Genomic DNA, 16,838 nt, shown 5'->3' with positions numbered 1-16,838 from the left:
CGCAAATATTAAAGGGACTGCTGAACGGCTTTACTTCTAACCCAGTTCAGTAGCTTCTGAAAGCAATTAATCTCGATAGGAACCTTAGTCTTATTAGCGCACATGGAGATGGAGCACTTCGCGTTTTAACAACATATATAAAAGGCTGTATAAATTCGTGAACACGGCATTATCCTGCTTTGTTGGTATATCCACAGCCTGGGCATCAAGTCGATCATAAACCTGCAGCAGCCGGGAGAGCATGCCAGCTGCGGCCCGCCGCTGGAGGACTCTGGCTTCACGTACCAGCCCACTGCCTTCATGGAGAGCAACAGTAAGTTCACATACGTGCCTCACTGCCTTCAGCTCATTACCAGTGATATTCCGTAAGTGACAAAAAAGTGTCATTTCCCTTTCATTCGTATGAAGATTACTGTTTCACGTCCCATCGACGACTATGTCATCAGGGCCGGACTACGAACTCCGGTTAGGGAAGAATAAGAAAGGAAAACGGCCATCTACTATTGAAAGGAACCTTCTCGCCCTATGTCTGAAGCGATTTAGGGAAACCAAAATCTAGATGGCCGGACGGGCATTTGAACCATCGTCCTCCCGAATACGAGTCCAGTGTTTTCCCACTGCGCCCCTTTCATTCGGGGTTTCTTCCGTGGCACGTTATCTTTTAGTTTATATCTTTGTAGTTTTGTCCCTTCTCAGTGCATTTACTCCTAGACCGTTCCTCTCGTAAACTCTTTGTTTCATTCCATATCATATTAAGTCACAGTGTAGTAATTCGAGTGTATTACATTATCCTAATTTTCGATGGAAAACAACGTTCTGATTTCTTACGATCCTTTCGAGCAAACTGCTTCAGAATTGTGTGTGTCATCGTTTCTAGAATAAAATTTATTTTCTGTGTTCACAGCTTGTCATTTCCCCTTTACCCACAGTAGGTACCGTCTCTTCCGTTGAGAACGTTTTCTTTCTCTCTCTCTCTCTCTCGATCTGTCTTATAAAGAGGAAAACAAATGCTTTATCTAGAAATTCTAGCTTGCCCACAGTTACTGAGCACAATAGAGGGTGAATCACCTAAAAGTTGCACCGCAAATGTAGCGGAAACTGAAAGTGATATTGATGTGCAGTTTTCAGAGAGTGGATTGATAGTCAGGTGCTCGAATTGTTAGCCAAACAGTAGATTCTAATAATACTTAGAAAGTGTACTTTTTACACTTTTCAAGTGGAACAATGCCTTTTGACATTAGCAAAATAAAAGTAGAGTAAATTAGAATGTCAGTGGTGTTTGTTGCAGGATTCTAGTGAGAGTCGTTTAAGAGATATATTTTGAAAACTTCCCACAGCGACACTTGTACAATACCTGTGGTAGCACAGACTAAAGAACAACTCAAGAGCATACGCTGGTTATATGGATTCTGACCATTACAGGTTGTATTCAAAATTACCACTGGTAGCTGCAATACACGCTTCCAGTCTGGTATGTAACGACTGCTGCACACGTACTAGCATTTCAGCGGATATGTCCTAGCAGGTTGCAGTAATATGTCCATACGTATCATCGGGTGTAGTTGGCATGTCCTTGTAGGCTTTTGATACCGTTCCTCACAAGCGACTATTAATCAAATTACGTGCATATGGGATTCGTGATTTCCTCTCAGAGCGGTCACATTTCGTAGTGATAGACGGTAAATCATCGAGTCGAACAGAAGTGATATCTGGCGTTCCACAAGGTAGTGTCATAGGCCCTCTGCTGTTCCTGATTTACATAAATGATCTAGATGATAATCTCAGCAGCCGTCTTAGATTGTTTGCAGATGACGCTGTAATTTGCCGTCTAGTAAAATCATCAGACGATCAATTCAAATTACAAAATGATCTAGAGAGAATTTCTGTATGGTGTGAAAAGTGGCAATTGGCACTAAACAAAGAAAAGTGCGAGGTCATCCACATGGGTACTAAAAGAAATCCGATAAATTTAGGGTATACAATAAATCGCACAAATCTAAGAGCTGTCAATTCGACTAAATACCTAGGAATTACTATTACGAGCAACATAAATTTTAATGACCACGTAGATAATATTGTGGGGAAGGCGAAACAAAGACTGCAGTTTGTTGGCACAACACTTAGAAGATGCGACAAACCCACTAAAGAGACAGCCTACATAACACTTGTCCGTCGTCTACTGGAATACTGCTGCGCGGTGTGGGATCCTTGCCAGGTAGGATAGACGGAGGACATCGAAAAAGTGCAAAGAAGGGCAGTTCGTTTCGTGTTATCTAGCAGTAGGGGTGAGAGTGTCACTGATATGATACGCGAGTTAGGGTGGCAGTCACTGAAACAAAGGCGGTTTTCTTTGCGGCGAGATCTATTTACGAAATTTCAGGCACCAACTTTCTCTTCCGAATGCGAAAATATTTTTTTGACACCCACCTACATAGGGAGAAATGATCATCATAATAAAGTAAGAGGAATCAGAGCTCGAACGGAAAGATTTAGGTGTTCCTTTTTCCCACTCGCCATTCGAGAGTCGAATGGTAGAGAAGTAGTATGAAAATGGTTCGATGAACCCTCTGCCAGGCACTTAAGTGTGAATTGCGGAGTAACCATGTAGATGTAGATGTAGGTGTAGGTTGTAGACACCGTCTGCCAGCTTTGTCCACAGAAAAAAGTCTACAGGAGTCAAACCCAGGGTACACACCGACCAAGCTACAGGTCCTCTGTGTCCAATCCAACGATTTTGAAACAATTCGTGAAGACGTGCCGTAGTACTTCGTGCACTATGGGCTGGGTAGCCATCATCTTGGTACCATACGTTCCTCCTAGTATGCAGAGGAACGTCTAACACCCGTGGAAGATGGTCTGTTAGGAGGCTGCGATACTTGTGCGTATTTAGTGTTCCATAGATGAAAAACCGGCCTATGAGCTGATGGTTGACTATCCCGCACCACATGTGTACACACGCATGGAGGCTGACGTTCCACCTGAGGAAGCTAGTGGGGATTGTCAACAAACCAATAAGGTATGTTTCGGCGGTTTACCTGGCCATGATTGGTAAATGTGGTTTCATCACTAAACAAGATACATGATACATCTGGATTATCATGTCTTAAAGAAGCAAATAAGTTAAAACGGGTCTCATAATCATTTCCATGCAGCTCTTGGTGGTGAGAGATATGATAGGGATGGAACCTATGTCGATGGAGAATGCAGAGGACACTTGCCTGACTCATGCCACTTCGTCGTGTGATTACGCGGGAGTTAACGTGCGGATCAACTCCAGCAACAGTAAGAACATTAATTTTTCCCACTTCTGTCGTCACTTATTCCTTTCTGTTACGTTATCTTGGTGTTACGCTAACAAATGGCTGGTTCAAATGGCTCTGAACACTATGGGACTTAACATCTGTGGTCATCAGTCCCCTAGAACTTAGAACTACTTAAACCTAACTAACCTAAGGACATCACACACATCCATGCCCGAGGCAGGATTCGAACCTGCGACCGTAGCAGTCCCGCGGTCCCGGACTGCGCGCCTAGAACCACTAGACCACCGCGGCCGGCGTTACACTAACACTTCCACGTAACTTGTTAAAGGGGTTGACGTCTATTGGGATATTTGCCGCATACACCATACAGGAACGAACTCCATTCATCCTACACAGTCCATGAAACATGAAAGTTTCGGCTTTTTCTGCATTGGTAAATCTCATCGCCTACTCACGACCTACTGCTTGAACTGTCACGCACTGACTAGCAAGTCGCAGTGCACTCAGGGAACAGGCAAAGCACACTGTAAACAAACATAACAACGTCGTACCTAGCAACTAAGGTTGAATGGCACAAACAAGTGTCGGTGTGGAAACTTTGTATGGTACGATGTATCGCAAACGACTCGCACTAGAATCATACAACAAACACCATTGACATTCTAATTTACCCTACATTTGGTTTGTTAATGTCAATAGGTATTGTTCTATTTAAAGAAGTGTATTTTTGCACAAAATGTACATTTTGTAAGTATTATTACGATCTGTTTATTGGCTAGCAGTACGAGCCCCTGACTACCAATTCGTTCTATGAAAACCGCACATCAGTAGCAATTTCCATTTCAGCAATATTTGCGGTGCAAGTTTTAGGTGATTAACCCTGTACATGGGACAGCGACATACACACACGAGGGTTGGAACTTTAATAGTGGCAACTATTTATTTAAATCTCTTACAAAATAGATACGTGTTCCGAAGTTTTACTGACGTTCAAAGTAGTCACAAGCATTGTGTATAACGCGTTGCCAGCGATGTCGAAGTCTTAGGATACTCTTAGCAGTGCCAGTTGTGTTGTCAGTTCGAGCGGCGTGGTCTATTGCCCGACGAATTTGTAGCAGTTCTGAAGTGAATGCCGTGAAGTGTTTCCTTTAGTTTAGAAATCGAGTTGAACTCACGAGGGATTAAGTCAGGGGAGTCCAGTAGTGATGACACTTCCTGCAGGACCTGACCACCATTTTGCAGGACAATGCTCAAGCACGTACAGTGCAAGCTGTTATTGATTTGTTTGGCTGATGCGGCTGCTAATTGCTATACCACCTACTGCACTCCCCTGACTTAAGCCTTCGTTGAGTTCACAACTCGATTTCTAAACTGAAGGAAACACTTCACGGCATTCGCTTCAGAACTGCAACAAATTCGTTGGGCAATAGACCGCGCCGCTCGAACTGTCAACACAACTGACACCGCTAAGAGTAGCCTACGACTTCCACATCGCTGGCAACGGGTTATACACAATGCTGGTGACTACTTTGAAGGTTAGTAAAACTTTGAAACAGGTATCTATTTTGAACGAGCTGTAAATAAATAGTTTCCACTATTAAAGTTCCAACCCTCGTTTAAAAATGGCGGTAAAGTCGCGTACACAATGTATAAAAGGGCAGTGCATTGGCGGAGCTGACATTTGTACTCAGGTTTTTCATGTGAAAAGCTTTTCGGCGTGATTATGGCCGCACGACGGGAATTTGTAGACTTTGAACGGGGAATGGTAGTTGGAGCGAGATGCATGGGACATTCCATTTCGAAAATCGTTAGGGAATTCAATACTCCAAGATCCACAGTGTCAAGAGTGTGCCGAGACTATCAAATTTCAGGCATTACCTCTCGCCAGGAACGGCTCAGTGGCCGACGGCTATCACTTAACGATCTAGAGCAGCGGCGTTTGTGTAGAGTTGTCACTGCTAACAGACAAGGAACACTGCGTGAAATAACCGCAGAAATCAACGTAGAACATACGACAAACTTATCCGTTAGGACAGTGCGGCAAAATTTGGCCTTAGTGGGCTATGGCAGCAGACGACCGACGCGAGTGCCTTTGCTAACTGCACGACGTTGCATGCTGCGCTTCTCCTAGGCTCTTGACCATATCGGTTGGACCGTAGACGACTGGAAAACCGTGGCCTGTTCAGAAGAGTCCCTATTTCAGTTGGTAAGAGCTGATGGTAGTGTTCTAGAGTGCTGCAGACCACACGAAGCCATGGACCCAAGTTTTCAATAAGGCAGTGTGCAAGCTGGTGGTGGCCCCATGACGGTGTTGGCTGTGTTTACGTGGAATAGACTGGGTCCTCTGGTCCAACTGAATCGATGATTCACTGGAAATGATTATGTTAGACTACTTGGAGACCATTTGCACCCATTCATGGACTTCTTGTTCCCAAACGATGATGAATCTTTTTTAGATGACAACGTGCCATGTCAGAACATTGTGGACATTTCGGGCGAATGGTTTGGCCACCCAGATCGCCGGACGTGAATCCCCTTCGAACATTTATGGGACATAATCGAGAGGTTAGTTCCTGCACAAAATCCTACACCGGCAACGCTTTCGTAAGTATGGACGGTTTAGAGGCAACATGGCTCAATATTTCTGCAGGGAGCTTTCAACGGCTTGTTGAGTCCATGCCATATCTGTTTTCTGCATTACGTTGGGAAAAGTGACAGAGGACAGGATGCTGAACAACATTCCCTCAGCACTTTAACCTCATTTGCAGACTAATAATTATGGCTATTACGAGTAGTACGTTTTTAAGCTGATTAGTACCTCCAAGTGCATCTGGCAAGAGCAAGCCATTGATGCTTATTTTCCCCTGGACGACAGGTCAGGGGTTGAAGTGTGGACGCAGGGACGCAAAATGGTTATTCTATACTGACAGGCGTAATCCACTTAATGGTGCAGTTACGACCATGCAGAAAACATCAAATAGTAAACGATGTGACAGATTTGCGGGAAGACTGTCAGATGCAGGGAAAAAACAATCAACACATTGATGTGGGTGTATATTGGGGTACCAGTGATAACAATATCTGAACTCACGCCCTAACTCACCGTATGAATAAAAGGTATCTCTCTTAAGAGTCACCAGTCTCATTTCCTCTGGTGTTTCGGCAGACATTTGCAATTTCGTTTTTGCAACATGTAGCTGTAGTCAGCCCAAAACAAATACTGCACATCACGGTTTTCATGCGACGCCCAGCATCGATGACAAGCGTTGGTCTGTATCGAATTACAAGCAAAATCGATTTTAAAGAGAAATTTTACGTGCCCATTCGACTGAGCGGTTCCAAATTAGTCTAGTGCGATATTCTTTTCTCTATGTGCATTAACAGGGACAGTAAAACGTAAAGAACAAATACTCCGGCAGCGACAGCACTGCCCTCGCCCACACTGTCTGCTACCGTCATGCAGAAGTGCTGCTCAGTAGCTGCTGCAGTACTGACTGTTCTCCGTGTTTTATTTTTCCTGTTACTACATATCAATAAAACAAATAACGCACTATACCACTCGATAGAACGAGCATGTACACTTCCCATTTAAAAATAATTTTGTTTGTAATGGGGAACAAACCGTCTCTTTCCATCGACGCTGGGCGTCGTATGAAAAACATGATGAGTAGTGTTTGTTTCAGCTGAGTCCAGCTGCACACGGCGAAAACTAAATTGAAAATATCGTCCGAAACACCAGCGAAAGTGCGCTTGCCGACCCATAGGAGAGGCACTCAGTATATACAAATAAATCGTATGAAACGTGCTACATGCCTGGATATGCAATTGATTAACATTTGATTGCAGCTGCAAATGTAGGTAGGAATAACGCCATCTGCTTTCTGTTTGTAAGGACGTGTTATACAGCGGGTTTGTCATTCAGAATTCGCATTTGAATGTTGGCTGTTTGTGAGAAATTCGTGTCATACCTCGTTTAAGGATGAGAAAGTGTGTCAGCACGTATCATAATTCGGCAGCTGCGGGATCGTAACCTGTCGAGATTATTGTTCCACGATATTCCTCTCCACATTGGTCGGACTCACACGTCGTCATGCGCAGTTATGCATTCAGCAGGCCCATAATCGATGCAATGCGAGAACTCAATACTTCACGCATCTTTCTCCCGAGAAGACAGACGTTATTCGTTCTGCAGCAAGAAAAGTATCCGCACGGACAGTGCGACTGCCTCTGGAGCAACAAGCGCTGTCAGTATTGCGGCAGTTCTTGCCGTTTCACTTAACGCGGCAACAGAAAAATGAGCTGACAGTGAAGCATCTAACGACAAGATTGGACATAGCAGTGCCACCAAGTGACATTTTCAGACATGTGGGGGTACGGAATACAACATCACAATGGGCGTATCCGTGTGTAAAGGTTCCGAGGGGAATGAAAATTTCCAGATTGCATTCGTGACTCATAATGCGGACCCGGCACCTGGCGGTTTCTATAGGGTGCCATTAGTCATACAACAAGATCACCTCTGGTTCACATATCGGGTAATATGAACACCAGGTGTTACATTTCTGACGTGTTAAGGTGGATGCTGTACCTGATCCTCAATGTCTCCATAACCTCATCTTTCCATAAAACAACACAAGACTGCATGTTGGTCATGAGCTAGCGAGAGACTGGCATGACACCATTCGCCAGCTACTACGACTGATAAATTGTGATAAAGAGTCGAACCAGCACGGAATGACATACCAGTATCTGTCATCCAAGTTCAAGTCAACTCGATGCCCAGCCGGGCTAGATTCATTGTCGCTGCCTTAAGTGGCAGCGGTCTGTATAAGTTGATTCAGCTGCCCCTATCTATGGGTTTTATGCAACTCGCAATGCCTCCAAAAACCACATGCAAGATTTTCATATTCTCTCTCTGTAGTTATATCTCTGTTCTGGGATACATTTTCGTTGTAGGCCACTATTTTCTAATTGTTGTTGTTGTTGTGGTCTTCAGTCCTGAGACTGGTTTGATGCAGCTCTCCATGCTACTCTATCCTGTGCAAGCTTTTTCATCTCCCAGTACCTACTGCAACCTACATCCTTCTGAATCTGCTTAGTGTATTCATCTCTTGGTCTCCCTCTACGATTTTTACCCTCCACGCTGCCCTCCAATACTAAATTGGTGATCCCTTGATGCCTCAGAACATGTCCTACCAACCGATCCCTTCTTCTGGTCAAGTTGTGCCACAAACTTCTCTTCTCCCCAATCCTATTCAATACTTCCTCATTAGTTATGTGATCTACCCATCTAATCTTCAGCATTCTTCTGTAGCACCACATTTCGAAAGCTTCTATTCTCTTCTTGTCCAAACTATTTATCGTCCATGTTTCACTTCCATACATGGCTACACTCCATACGAATACTTTCAGAAATGACTTCCTGACACTTAAATCAATACTGGATGTTAACAAATTCCTCTTCTTTAGAAACGCTTTCCTTGCCATTGCCAGCCTACATTTTATATCCTCTCTACTGTTTGAAGGTCATTTTTGTAAGTTTATCTTGAATAATTCGAAAACTATGACCTCTAGGAAACACACATCCCAGTACAAGTTATAACTACAATATATTTCCTACAAAAAAGTAGGACAAATAGTTTTTTTGTAGGACTAATAGTTTGGACGTAGCGAGCGAGGGAATATGAAAATCTGGCACGTGGTATTTGAAGGTGTTGCGGGTTGCATAAAACCCATATGTAGGGGCAGCTCAATCATCCTGTATACCAAATTTCGCACTGTGTATATTCTCAAATCACCCACAAATATACTCATGTATTATTCCTACTCTACTGAATAGGCAATATAGCAAAATTTCGTTGTTTGAGACTCTATCGGGCGTTGCAGTTTTAATGTCCAGCCATATATAGTGTTCTGAAAGTGAAAAAACTCACTAAATGCTGTGATTGTTGTCTGACAAGTGCTGTCAGACCTCCACCGATTGGCAAAACGCGATGCCTGACCATGGCAACGTGTTATAGGAACTTGAACCTGTCCATACAGGATAGTGATATTAACAGGAGAAGACTTTTAACCGTTCTCTTTGTTTTTACGTTAACTTTTCTTCAGTTAGAGTCCGATGTGATAAAGACATTATTACAATCACCATTTTCCTCGGCTTGCTTGAACTGTTAGATAAATTTTCATCTTTCTTAACTTCGATGAAAGATATCCTTCAATATTAACATCAACCTTTTTGTAAATAACAAATCTACTCATTTCGCTGATAACTACTATTGACTACATTACTGTCAAGAGTGACACAGACCTACAAGGACGTCATTTTTAACCTTTTTCAATGCTGCAATACAACATCAAATCTTATGTTTAAAAATGACAAATAAGAGTTACTGCTGAAAGCGAACATGACGTTATTTATCAAACATCCTTCTTTGGCTGTTGCTCGGGATTTCCATGTTTAATTCTTTCTGGAACTGCGCGACCGCTACAGTCGCCTCGGGTATGGATGTGTGTGATGTCCTTAGGTTAGTTAGGTTAAAGTAGTTCTAAGTTCTAGGGGACTGATGACCTCAGCAGTTAAGTCCCATAGTGCTCAGAGCCATTTGATTTGACGTTTCTAGGTCAATGAGTCACGCCTTGCTCTATCACACTTTTCATTTGCATCTCAATGACACACCAACACATTTCACATAATTCACTAAGTTCTGAACTTCTGATATTGCACAATATTAAATAATGTGTTATTTCTGTAATGGTTCAAAATCAAAATAATATTCTGTACAGCTATGTTTTAAATAGAAGTTAAATTTAGTTTATTTCAGGCAGTGTCGTAAATTTATTAAAGTTGCCCTTATCAAAATAAGTCAAACAACACGTTTCCATAAATAGTTTTAAAATTAATTTTTATGTTGGGAAGATGTCCGAAACTTCACAAGTTAGCCTTCACGTGTTTGGTAGTTACTCGAATAGAATTTTTTCTCTAAGATTCCGCAGGGCCTCGATATATTAAATGATAATGCAGAGAAATGTATACCACGGGGACTTAAGATATTAGACATTCTCGGGGTAACAATTTGCTAAACAGGAACATAGCTATTGCATGTAGGAATTTAAAAGTTTTTGCATGCATATCATGTAAAGTTTCGTCATGAGAGCCCAGATATAGAACGACGTTTGTCCCATACTGCACTAGATGAATTCCATTCACGAAATACCAGCGGTATATGAGGGTTATAACGCACGCGATCTGCCAATATCAATGTGCTGGGCTACAGCGTGTCCCTGAAATATTTTGCAGTGCCTTCTGCACTGATCAGCCAGAACATTATGACCACCGACCTACTATCGATATAAACCCGTCCAGGCGATAGCAGCGTCACCTGGCGAGGAATGACTGATAGACAGACACACGGAAGGTGCATATAGTATCAGTGAGCGTACTGTCCGTGTGTAGAATGGGGAAGGCGCGTCATTTATCTCAGTTTGACCGTGGGCAGTTTGTGATGGTCCATAGGCTCGGCACGCGCATTTCGGAAATTGCACGACTTGTCGGGTGTTCGAGGAGCGGTGTGGTGAATGTCTTCAACATGCGGCGAAACCGAGGCGAAACCACATACAGACGTCGTGGGGTTTGGCGGTCATCCCTCGTTACAGACGTCGGACGTCGTGGGCTGGGCAGACTGGTAAAAGAGGACAGGCGGCGAACTGTGGCGGAACTAACATCGGACTTTAATGCTGGACGGAGTAGAAGTGTATCTGAACACGCTGTGCGCAGACCAATGGCGGTCTGCAACCGACACCCATTCGTATGCCAACGTGAACATCACGAATCGGCAACTACGACTAAAATGGACACGTCACCATCGGCAATGGACGTTGGCGCAGTGGCAGAGCGTTTCATGGTGTAATGAATCCCCATACCGTCATCACGCAGATGAGAGGATGCGAATCCGTCATCTTCCAGGGGAATAGTTCCTTGACACCTCTACCGTGAGACAGAGACAAGCTGATGGCGACTCCATTATGCTCTGGGGAACAATCACATGGGCATCCATGGGTGCGGTGGAGCTCGTGCAAGGCACCATATCGACCAAGGAGAATCGTACACTGGTTGTAGAGCACTTAACCCCTTCATGACGATCAAGTTTCTCGACGGTAGTGACATTTTTCAGCAAGGTAATGCGCCATGTCACAAGGCCAGGAATGTGATGGAAAGACTCGAGGAACAAAGCGACGAGTTCCAGTTGATGTGCTGGCCCCCCAACTCGCCAAATCTGAACCCGATCGAACACAAGGATCTGATAGAACGTGGCGTCATAGCTCATCATCCCCCTCCTCGGAATGTACGGTAATTAAGTGACTTGTGTGTGCAGATGTGGTGCTAGCTCCGTCCAGCGACCTACCAAGGCCTCATTGGTTCCATACCACGACGCGTCGCCACCGTTATCTGTGCCAAATGTGGACACACCGGCTGTTAGGTAAGCGGCTTATCAGTGTAGACATGATCGTGGGGCTACGTGTACTGTAAGCGTTTACGTATAATAGAATCAGACTCGAGAGCCGCAAAGGCCCTTAGATAGGTCATGAAATGCATTATATTACTTCTTACAGGGTCTGGCCAAGAAAGTCATGCGAAATCCATGAATTTTAAAGCCCCATTTAGTGAGTACGGTAATTGGGTGTTTTCAAGTGAATGCAAATCACAGTTAGATCACAACCGGAGCTGGCGTATCTGTGGAGCAAAACCAGCTTGCGAAGTAGTCACAGAATAGAATTGTTTCACAGAACCCAGGTTCTGTTTGCGAAGAGGGCTGAGCTATACTATGGCTTCCTTTAATTACAAAACTTGAAAAACCTGTGGGAAATCATCCGTGAATTGTGTTTTGCAGTCGTCTCATGTCTGCCAAGATGGCTGACGTCGCTGATGGGTCATGACCTGGTGGCATTTGATCCAGAGGCAGCCACTTCGAAGACTTTGGCGGAAACCGTTATGATCTCCCTAGACCTGCTGGAAAAACCTTGTTGTGAAGTAAGACGTGTGTGTGTGCCACAAGCCACTGTCTTGATTTTGCCAGTTGATTTACTGAGATCGAGGATGACGAATGCGGATACAAATCCCTTCTGATGAACGTTAGGAGAAGAAATTTACTAATGCCATTAATATTATGCACAGAAAATGCTGGTTAAGTTCCTTCACGGTTTCAAAACATTATGTAATTTTTTATAATATTTAAGGCGTGATTGGTGCATTAAAATGCTTCTTGGCGAGTTTCCCGGTATGGAGCCAGCCGAATGACGATGCCTCTGGTGAGAAACATTGAATAAGAATTCTTGGAGTCTGGAACGGAACATACAAAATTTTGAGACATAGACCTTGCAGATAAATGATCGAAGAACCATACGAACAGTTAGGCTGCTGATGTATTGATGAAATTCTAATAGAGCTGCTACAGCGTGGTTTTTCAGATTCTGTGATTGGAAGGCTACCCATTCTGCGTAAAGGGTCTCAGAGGTCTTCACTACTTGGAGCCGGAGTGGCTGTGACTTCTTTGAGTTTTAGCATTTATATCTGTTTCTACTGCACGCTCTTCATGTTCTCCACTTTTTCTATCACTCTCCCCATAGATTCTCTGGCAAATCGCTGATAATAAGCGGCATTTATTACAAGCTGCAACCACGTCTTACACTAATTTGTCTTTCTTCGCCTTCTGCTTCAATAAAAGTTGTTGTGGATATAGTAAATCATTTGCATGTCTATATTTTATTACCATTTGTCTCAGAATTTCGAACCTCTTATTCCATCATATCGCACAATGATATTTACTGTTTCTTCGTGTCTGATTCGAAGTAAATCTTCTTTTTATTTTTGTGGTTCTTGAAATGGTGTTGGTTGTAACCAAGTTAAACCTATCGCAGACCTCTCGATGCCTTTCTCTGTTTACTATTGCATTTCTATCGTGCAAGGCCGACAGACGTACATCTGTTATTGCATATTTTATCAGTTCCTCCATTTTTTCGTGCTGTATACCACTCTGACGATGATCTGATTGGCCATCAGTAGTAGAATAAAGGCAAGAACTGACTGCCAATTAGAAATGAGATTCTGTTATATTGTTGATGGGCTACTTGTAAACAGCCCCCTTGAAAATTTATGCTACATCAATGTTACGCACCGCAGCTCAGCCACTGGCAAAACTTGTATCACCAAGGGAACGGGGACGTGTGGGAGCTAATCTGTGATATCTATATCCTCTCCCGCAATCTCGTACAGTTTTTTGTATTACCATGACTACTTTGAACCTTCAGTCGGAATGAACGATCACAGGTATTTACACCAACCCCCGTCCCCCAATACCATGCCGCTAAGCATGCTGTGGAGTAATGGTCTCCCATTGCAACGCAGAAGTTTGAAATCTGGCTCAAATATGCGAAAACGTGGTGTCCTCAGACGTCATCCACGGACTCGGTGACGCTTCAAACAGCACATGATAAAAACATGCCGGATCTCAGACGTTCATGTGAGATTTAAGATGGGCGAATGTTGCTACAATGGCCTCAAATTTCACCACAATTCTGCCCAGTGCCACTGTAGCCGTGTCACGCGGTGGGATGGAGGCCATAATAGAGAAGCCCAGAATTGAAATCACTCGGTTTTCTTATGGGCGGCCGAGGAAATCATTTCAGACACACCGCCGCTCAGTACCGACAGTAAAAGGCCTCAGGGAGTGGCATTAAGGATGTCAATGCAACCACCCTTTCCCTTGAGGCGTTGATTTTCATACATTCCGCTATCGAATACGACAACGCTCGTGCGCCTACTATAACACTAAATTCAAACTCTCTTAAATCTCGATAACCTGCCATTGTAGCAGCAATAACCGATCTAACAACTTCGCCAGACACTTGTCGTATATTGGCGTCGCCGACCGCAGCGCCATATTCTGCCTGTTTACATATCTCTGTATTTGAATACGCATGCCTATACCAGTTTCGTTGGCGCTTCATTGCATTACGTGGTCTAAAAGAAATCTACATTTTTGTTGCTACACTGCACCAAACTATAGAGTGCGACTGTTGTTCGGATGCATTAATCAAGAGGTCACCGACAATTTTCCCTCACTGGAAGTCTGTAAAGTTCGATGTGACGTTACATCGACGCAACACCACTACGATGGCAGACATACCAGTAGCTCAGAATGCTACAAGAGATGCTATAGTTCTAGGGATATACTGTATTATATATGGCATCAGACTGGTGATGAAACAAGGTATTCGGATTATTTTGTTCAATCCAAGCATAAAATTTTCGATTTGATTCTATATTCATATCTCTACCCCACTTCCACGGCCAGAATGGGAGCCTAAAATATAAAAGTGGGTCCATTCGTGCTGCTTGTGCAGTGGTCGTGTCCCGTGTGCTCACAGTGGCCATCTTGAGCATCTCATAGTCTGGACAGTCAAGTACCCATATTCTAATTCGGTTAGAGTTTTGTGCAGTTTGATGAAAAGTTAATCCGGGAACCGTCGGGGTCACTTGAAACGGAGCACGTATAGGGAAGGAATTGGCCGATCCCTTATTTAAGAAACTATGGCGTCATTCACCTGATATAATTTAGGAAAACAGCGTAAAAAATGAATCAGGATAACCACAAAGTGCTTTGAATTCCGATCCTTTGTACCTTTTGAGTAGGGACCAAGCACATTAGCCACTGCGATGCTTCTTTCAGTATGTGTATGAGGCTGCCGGTGCTTCGCGCTTAGTGATGTCAGGCAATCAATCATTTGTAGAAGATGGTAAGAATATGAAGTTTCATCCACATCTAATGTGTTGAGTCAGAAATACCGTGAACAGTGTCAGTGTACAGTACAATGTATCATGTAATGTGTTGAAGTACTGTTGCATTTCTTGTTATGGTATAAATGGGCGTAAATCGTTTACAATTACACCGAGACTTAATCGAAAAGTTTACAGTTCAAATACATTTATAGCAACTAGGATATTATTTGTTTCTGTAGTCAGTGGTGGTCACAACCTCACTTTCCCAACCATCTCTCGTATGCGAACCTATGTTTACTGAAACTCTTTTCCTTCCATTATTCTTCACTTTCTACTCTGTCATTTATCGCTAATAGTTATGACACACCTTATATAAGGAAATATGTAGAGCCTGTAGAGGTAGTTCCTATCAGTGCATTTCTACAACTGTATTCCAACAGGTCAGTGTAGATAAACTTGAAATAAAAATTCGAGATATCTTCTTAGCGCGATAGATTTTGCTGTTTCTCTGGCCTCGTCGCTCACTCACCTGATAATATAGCCCACGAAAGTGTCTAGGGTTTTGTCGATTGTAGACTCATTCGTGACTCCCGTCCAGAGGCCATTGCAGCTGGACTTTGGACCCAGATAGGTGTAATTTTAAATAGCGTTTCACATGATCATTTCACAGCATCTTTGATTAGCTACCTCGTGGTATAAAGCAACTGCACGAAACACTAAAACTGTGAAATTAACCAGATTTCTGTGGACTGCACTAACAGTTTCTCTTTGCATCACTATACGTTAAATACGGCCCTGATTTCAACCTGTTCTGATGGTTTCTTCCTGACATTCCATAGTTCACAGACAATTCCGTATAATATCTTGAGACCTGATAGTTACGAGCCTCATATCAATGCACGACTCTCAGTGCTCGTACCGGATGTTCTATGATTAGACCCACGAGAGCAAAATAAAGCAACTGCACCCTGCAACTTCTACGACCAAAGTAATTAAAACTACGCTGGTCTTTGCACAAGACTCTGACGTCCAGGCAGTTTATCAGGATGGGAAGTAGGGTAAGGCCTGCATTAATTACAAGCTAAGTTAGGTGGCCCTTGCTAGTAACATTCCATTCTGGGAAGGGTTAAGTTTCAGAAGGACACTTACTTTAAAAACTGGCTTAATGTGATGTCAGGGATCATTCAGCAAACACTACACTTCTCCACAGGCAGACAAATGCAGATTTAGAGTTTTGGGGACACATACAGGGCTGGCTTGAGGTACGGTTGTGTGGGGAAAAAAGTGCGTGGCGACGCATCTCTACTGCTCTCGTACCCTGAATACTGCAGTAAAAAAGAATTCAGTGAAACGTGATGATGACAGTAGCCGAAAAGAGGCTGTAAATAAAGACATGTTTTAAGCGTGTCAGATATGACTCATAAATCATGTAATGGAATGCGTACTTGTCTGCGTGTATGGCCCTCTATAGTCGTAGCGTCTTTTAAATACACCTATTAACTGTTCTACTCGACAAGTTCCCAGAATATCTACTTTCAATGTACTCAGCAGATGGTTTTTCTTAATTATTCCAGGCTTTATCTCCTCTTTACGTAACTTTCTGTTCTCTGTTGACACCGAAGGCTAGTTAACACCACTGGTTTCTGCAGTGGAAGGTTGATTACCTCCTGAAGTATGTTGTAATACATTTATCACTATGAATTTTGGTTGAAGTTGTTTGTGAAAAAGCCCCTGTATGAGATGTTGTAACGAATCTCGAGGTGGATGTTCACTGGCCGGTTAGTGATAACAGACACCAT

At 43.3% G+C, this 16,838-nt stretch overlaps 1 protein-coding gene across 1 annotated transcript in view; it reads left to right on the top strand.

The window, feature by feature from the left end:
* LOC124722358 (protein tyrosine phosphatase domain-containing protein 1-like) overlaps window positions 1–16,838 on the top strand; it is a 338,645-nt gene that overhangs the window by 58,775 nt on the left and 263,032 nt on the right. The window contains exon 3 of the mRNA XM_047247533.1: window positions 198–313. Coding sequence (XP_047103489.1) covers window positions 198–313 — 116 coding nt within the window. The remainder of the gene's footprint in view (window positions 1–197; window positions 314–16,838) is intronic.

This window comes from Schistocerca piceifrons, chromosome X (assembly GCF_021461385.2).
Source record: "Schistocerca piceifrons isolate TAMUIC-IGC-003096 chromosome X, iqSchPice1.1, whole genome shotgun sequence".
NCBI lineage: Eukaryota > Metazoa > Arthropoda > Insecta > Orthoptera > Acrididae > Schistocerca > Schistocerca piceifrons.
The sequence above is the reverse complement of the archived record's forward strand: the minus strand, read 5'-3'. Positions and strand labels throughout refer to the sequence as shown.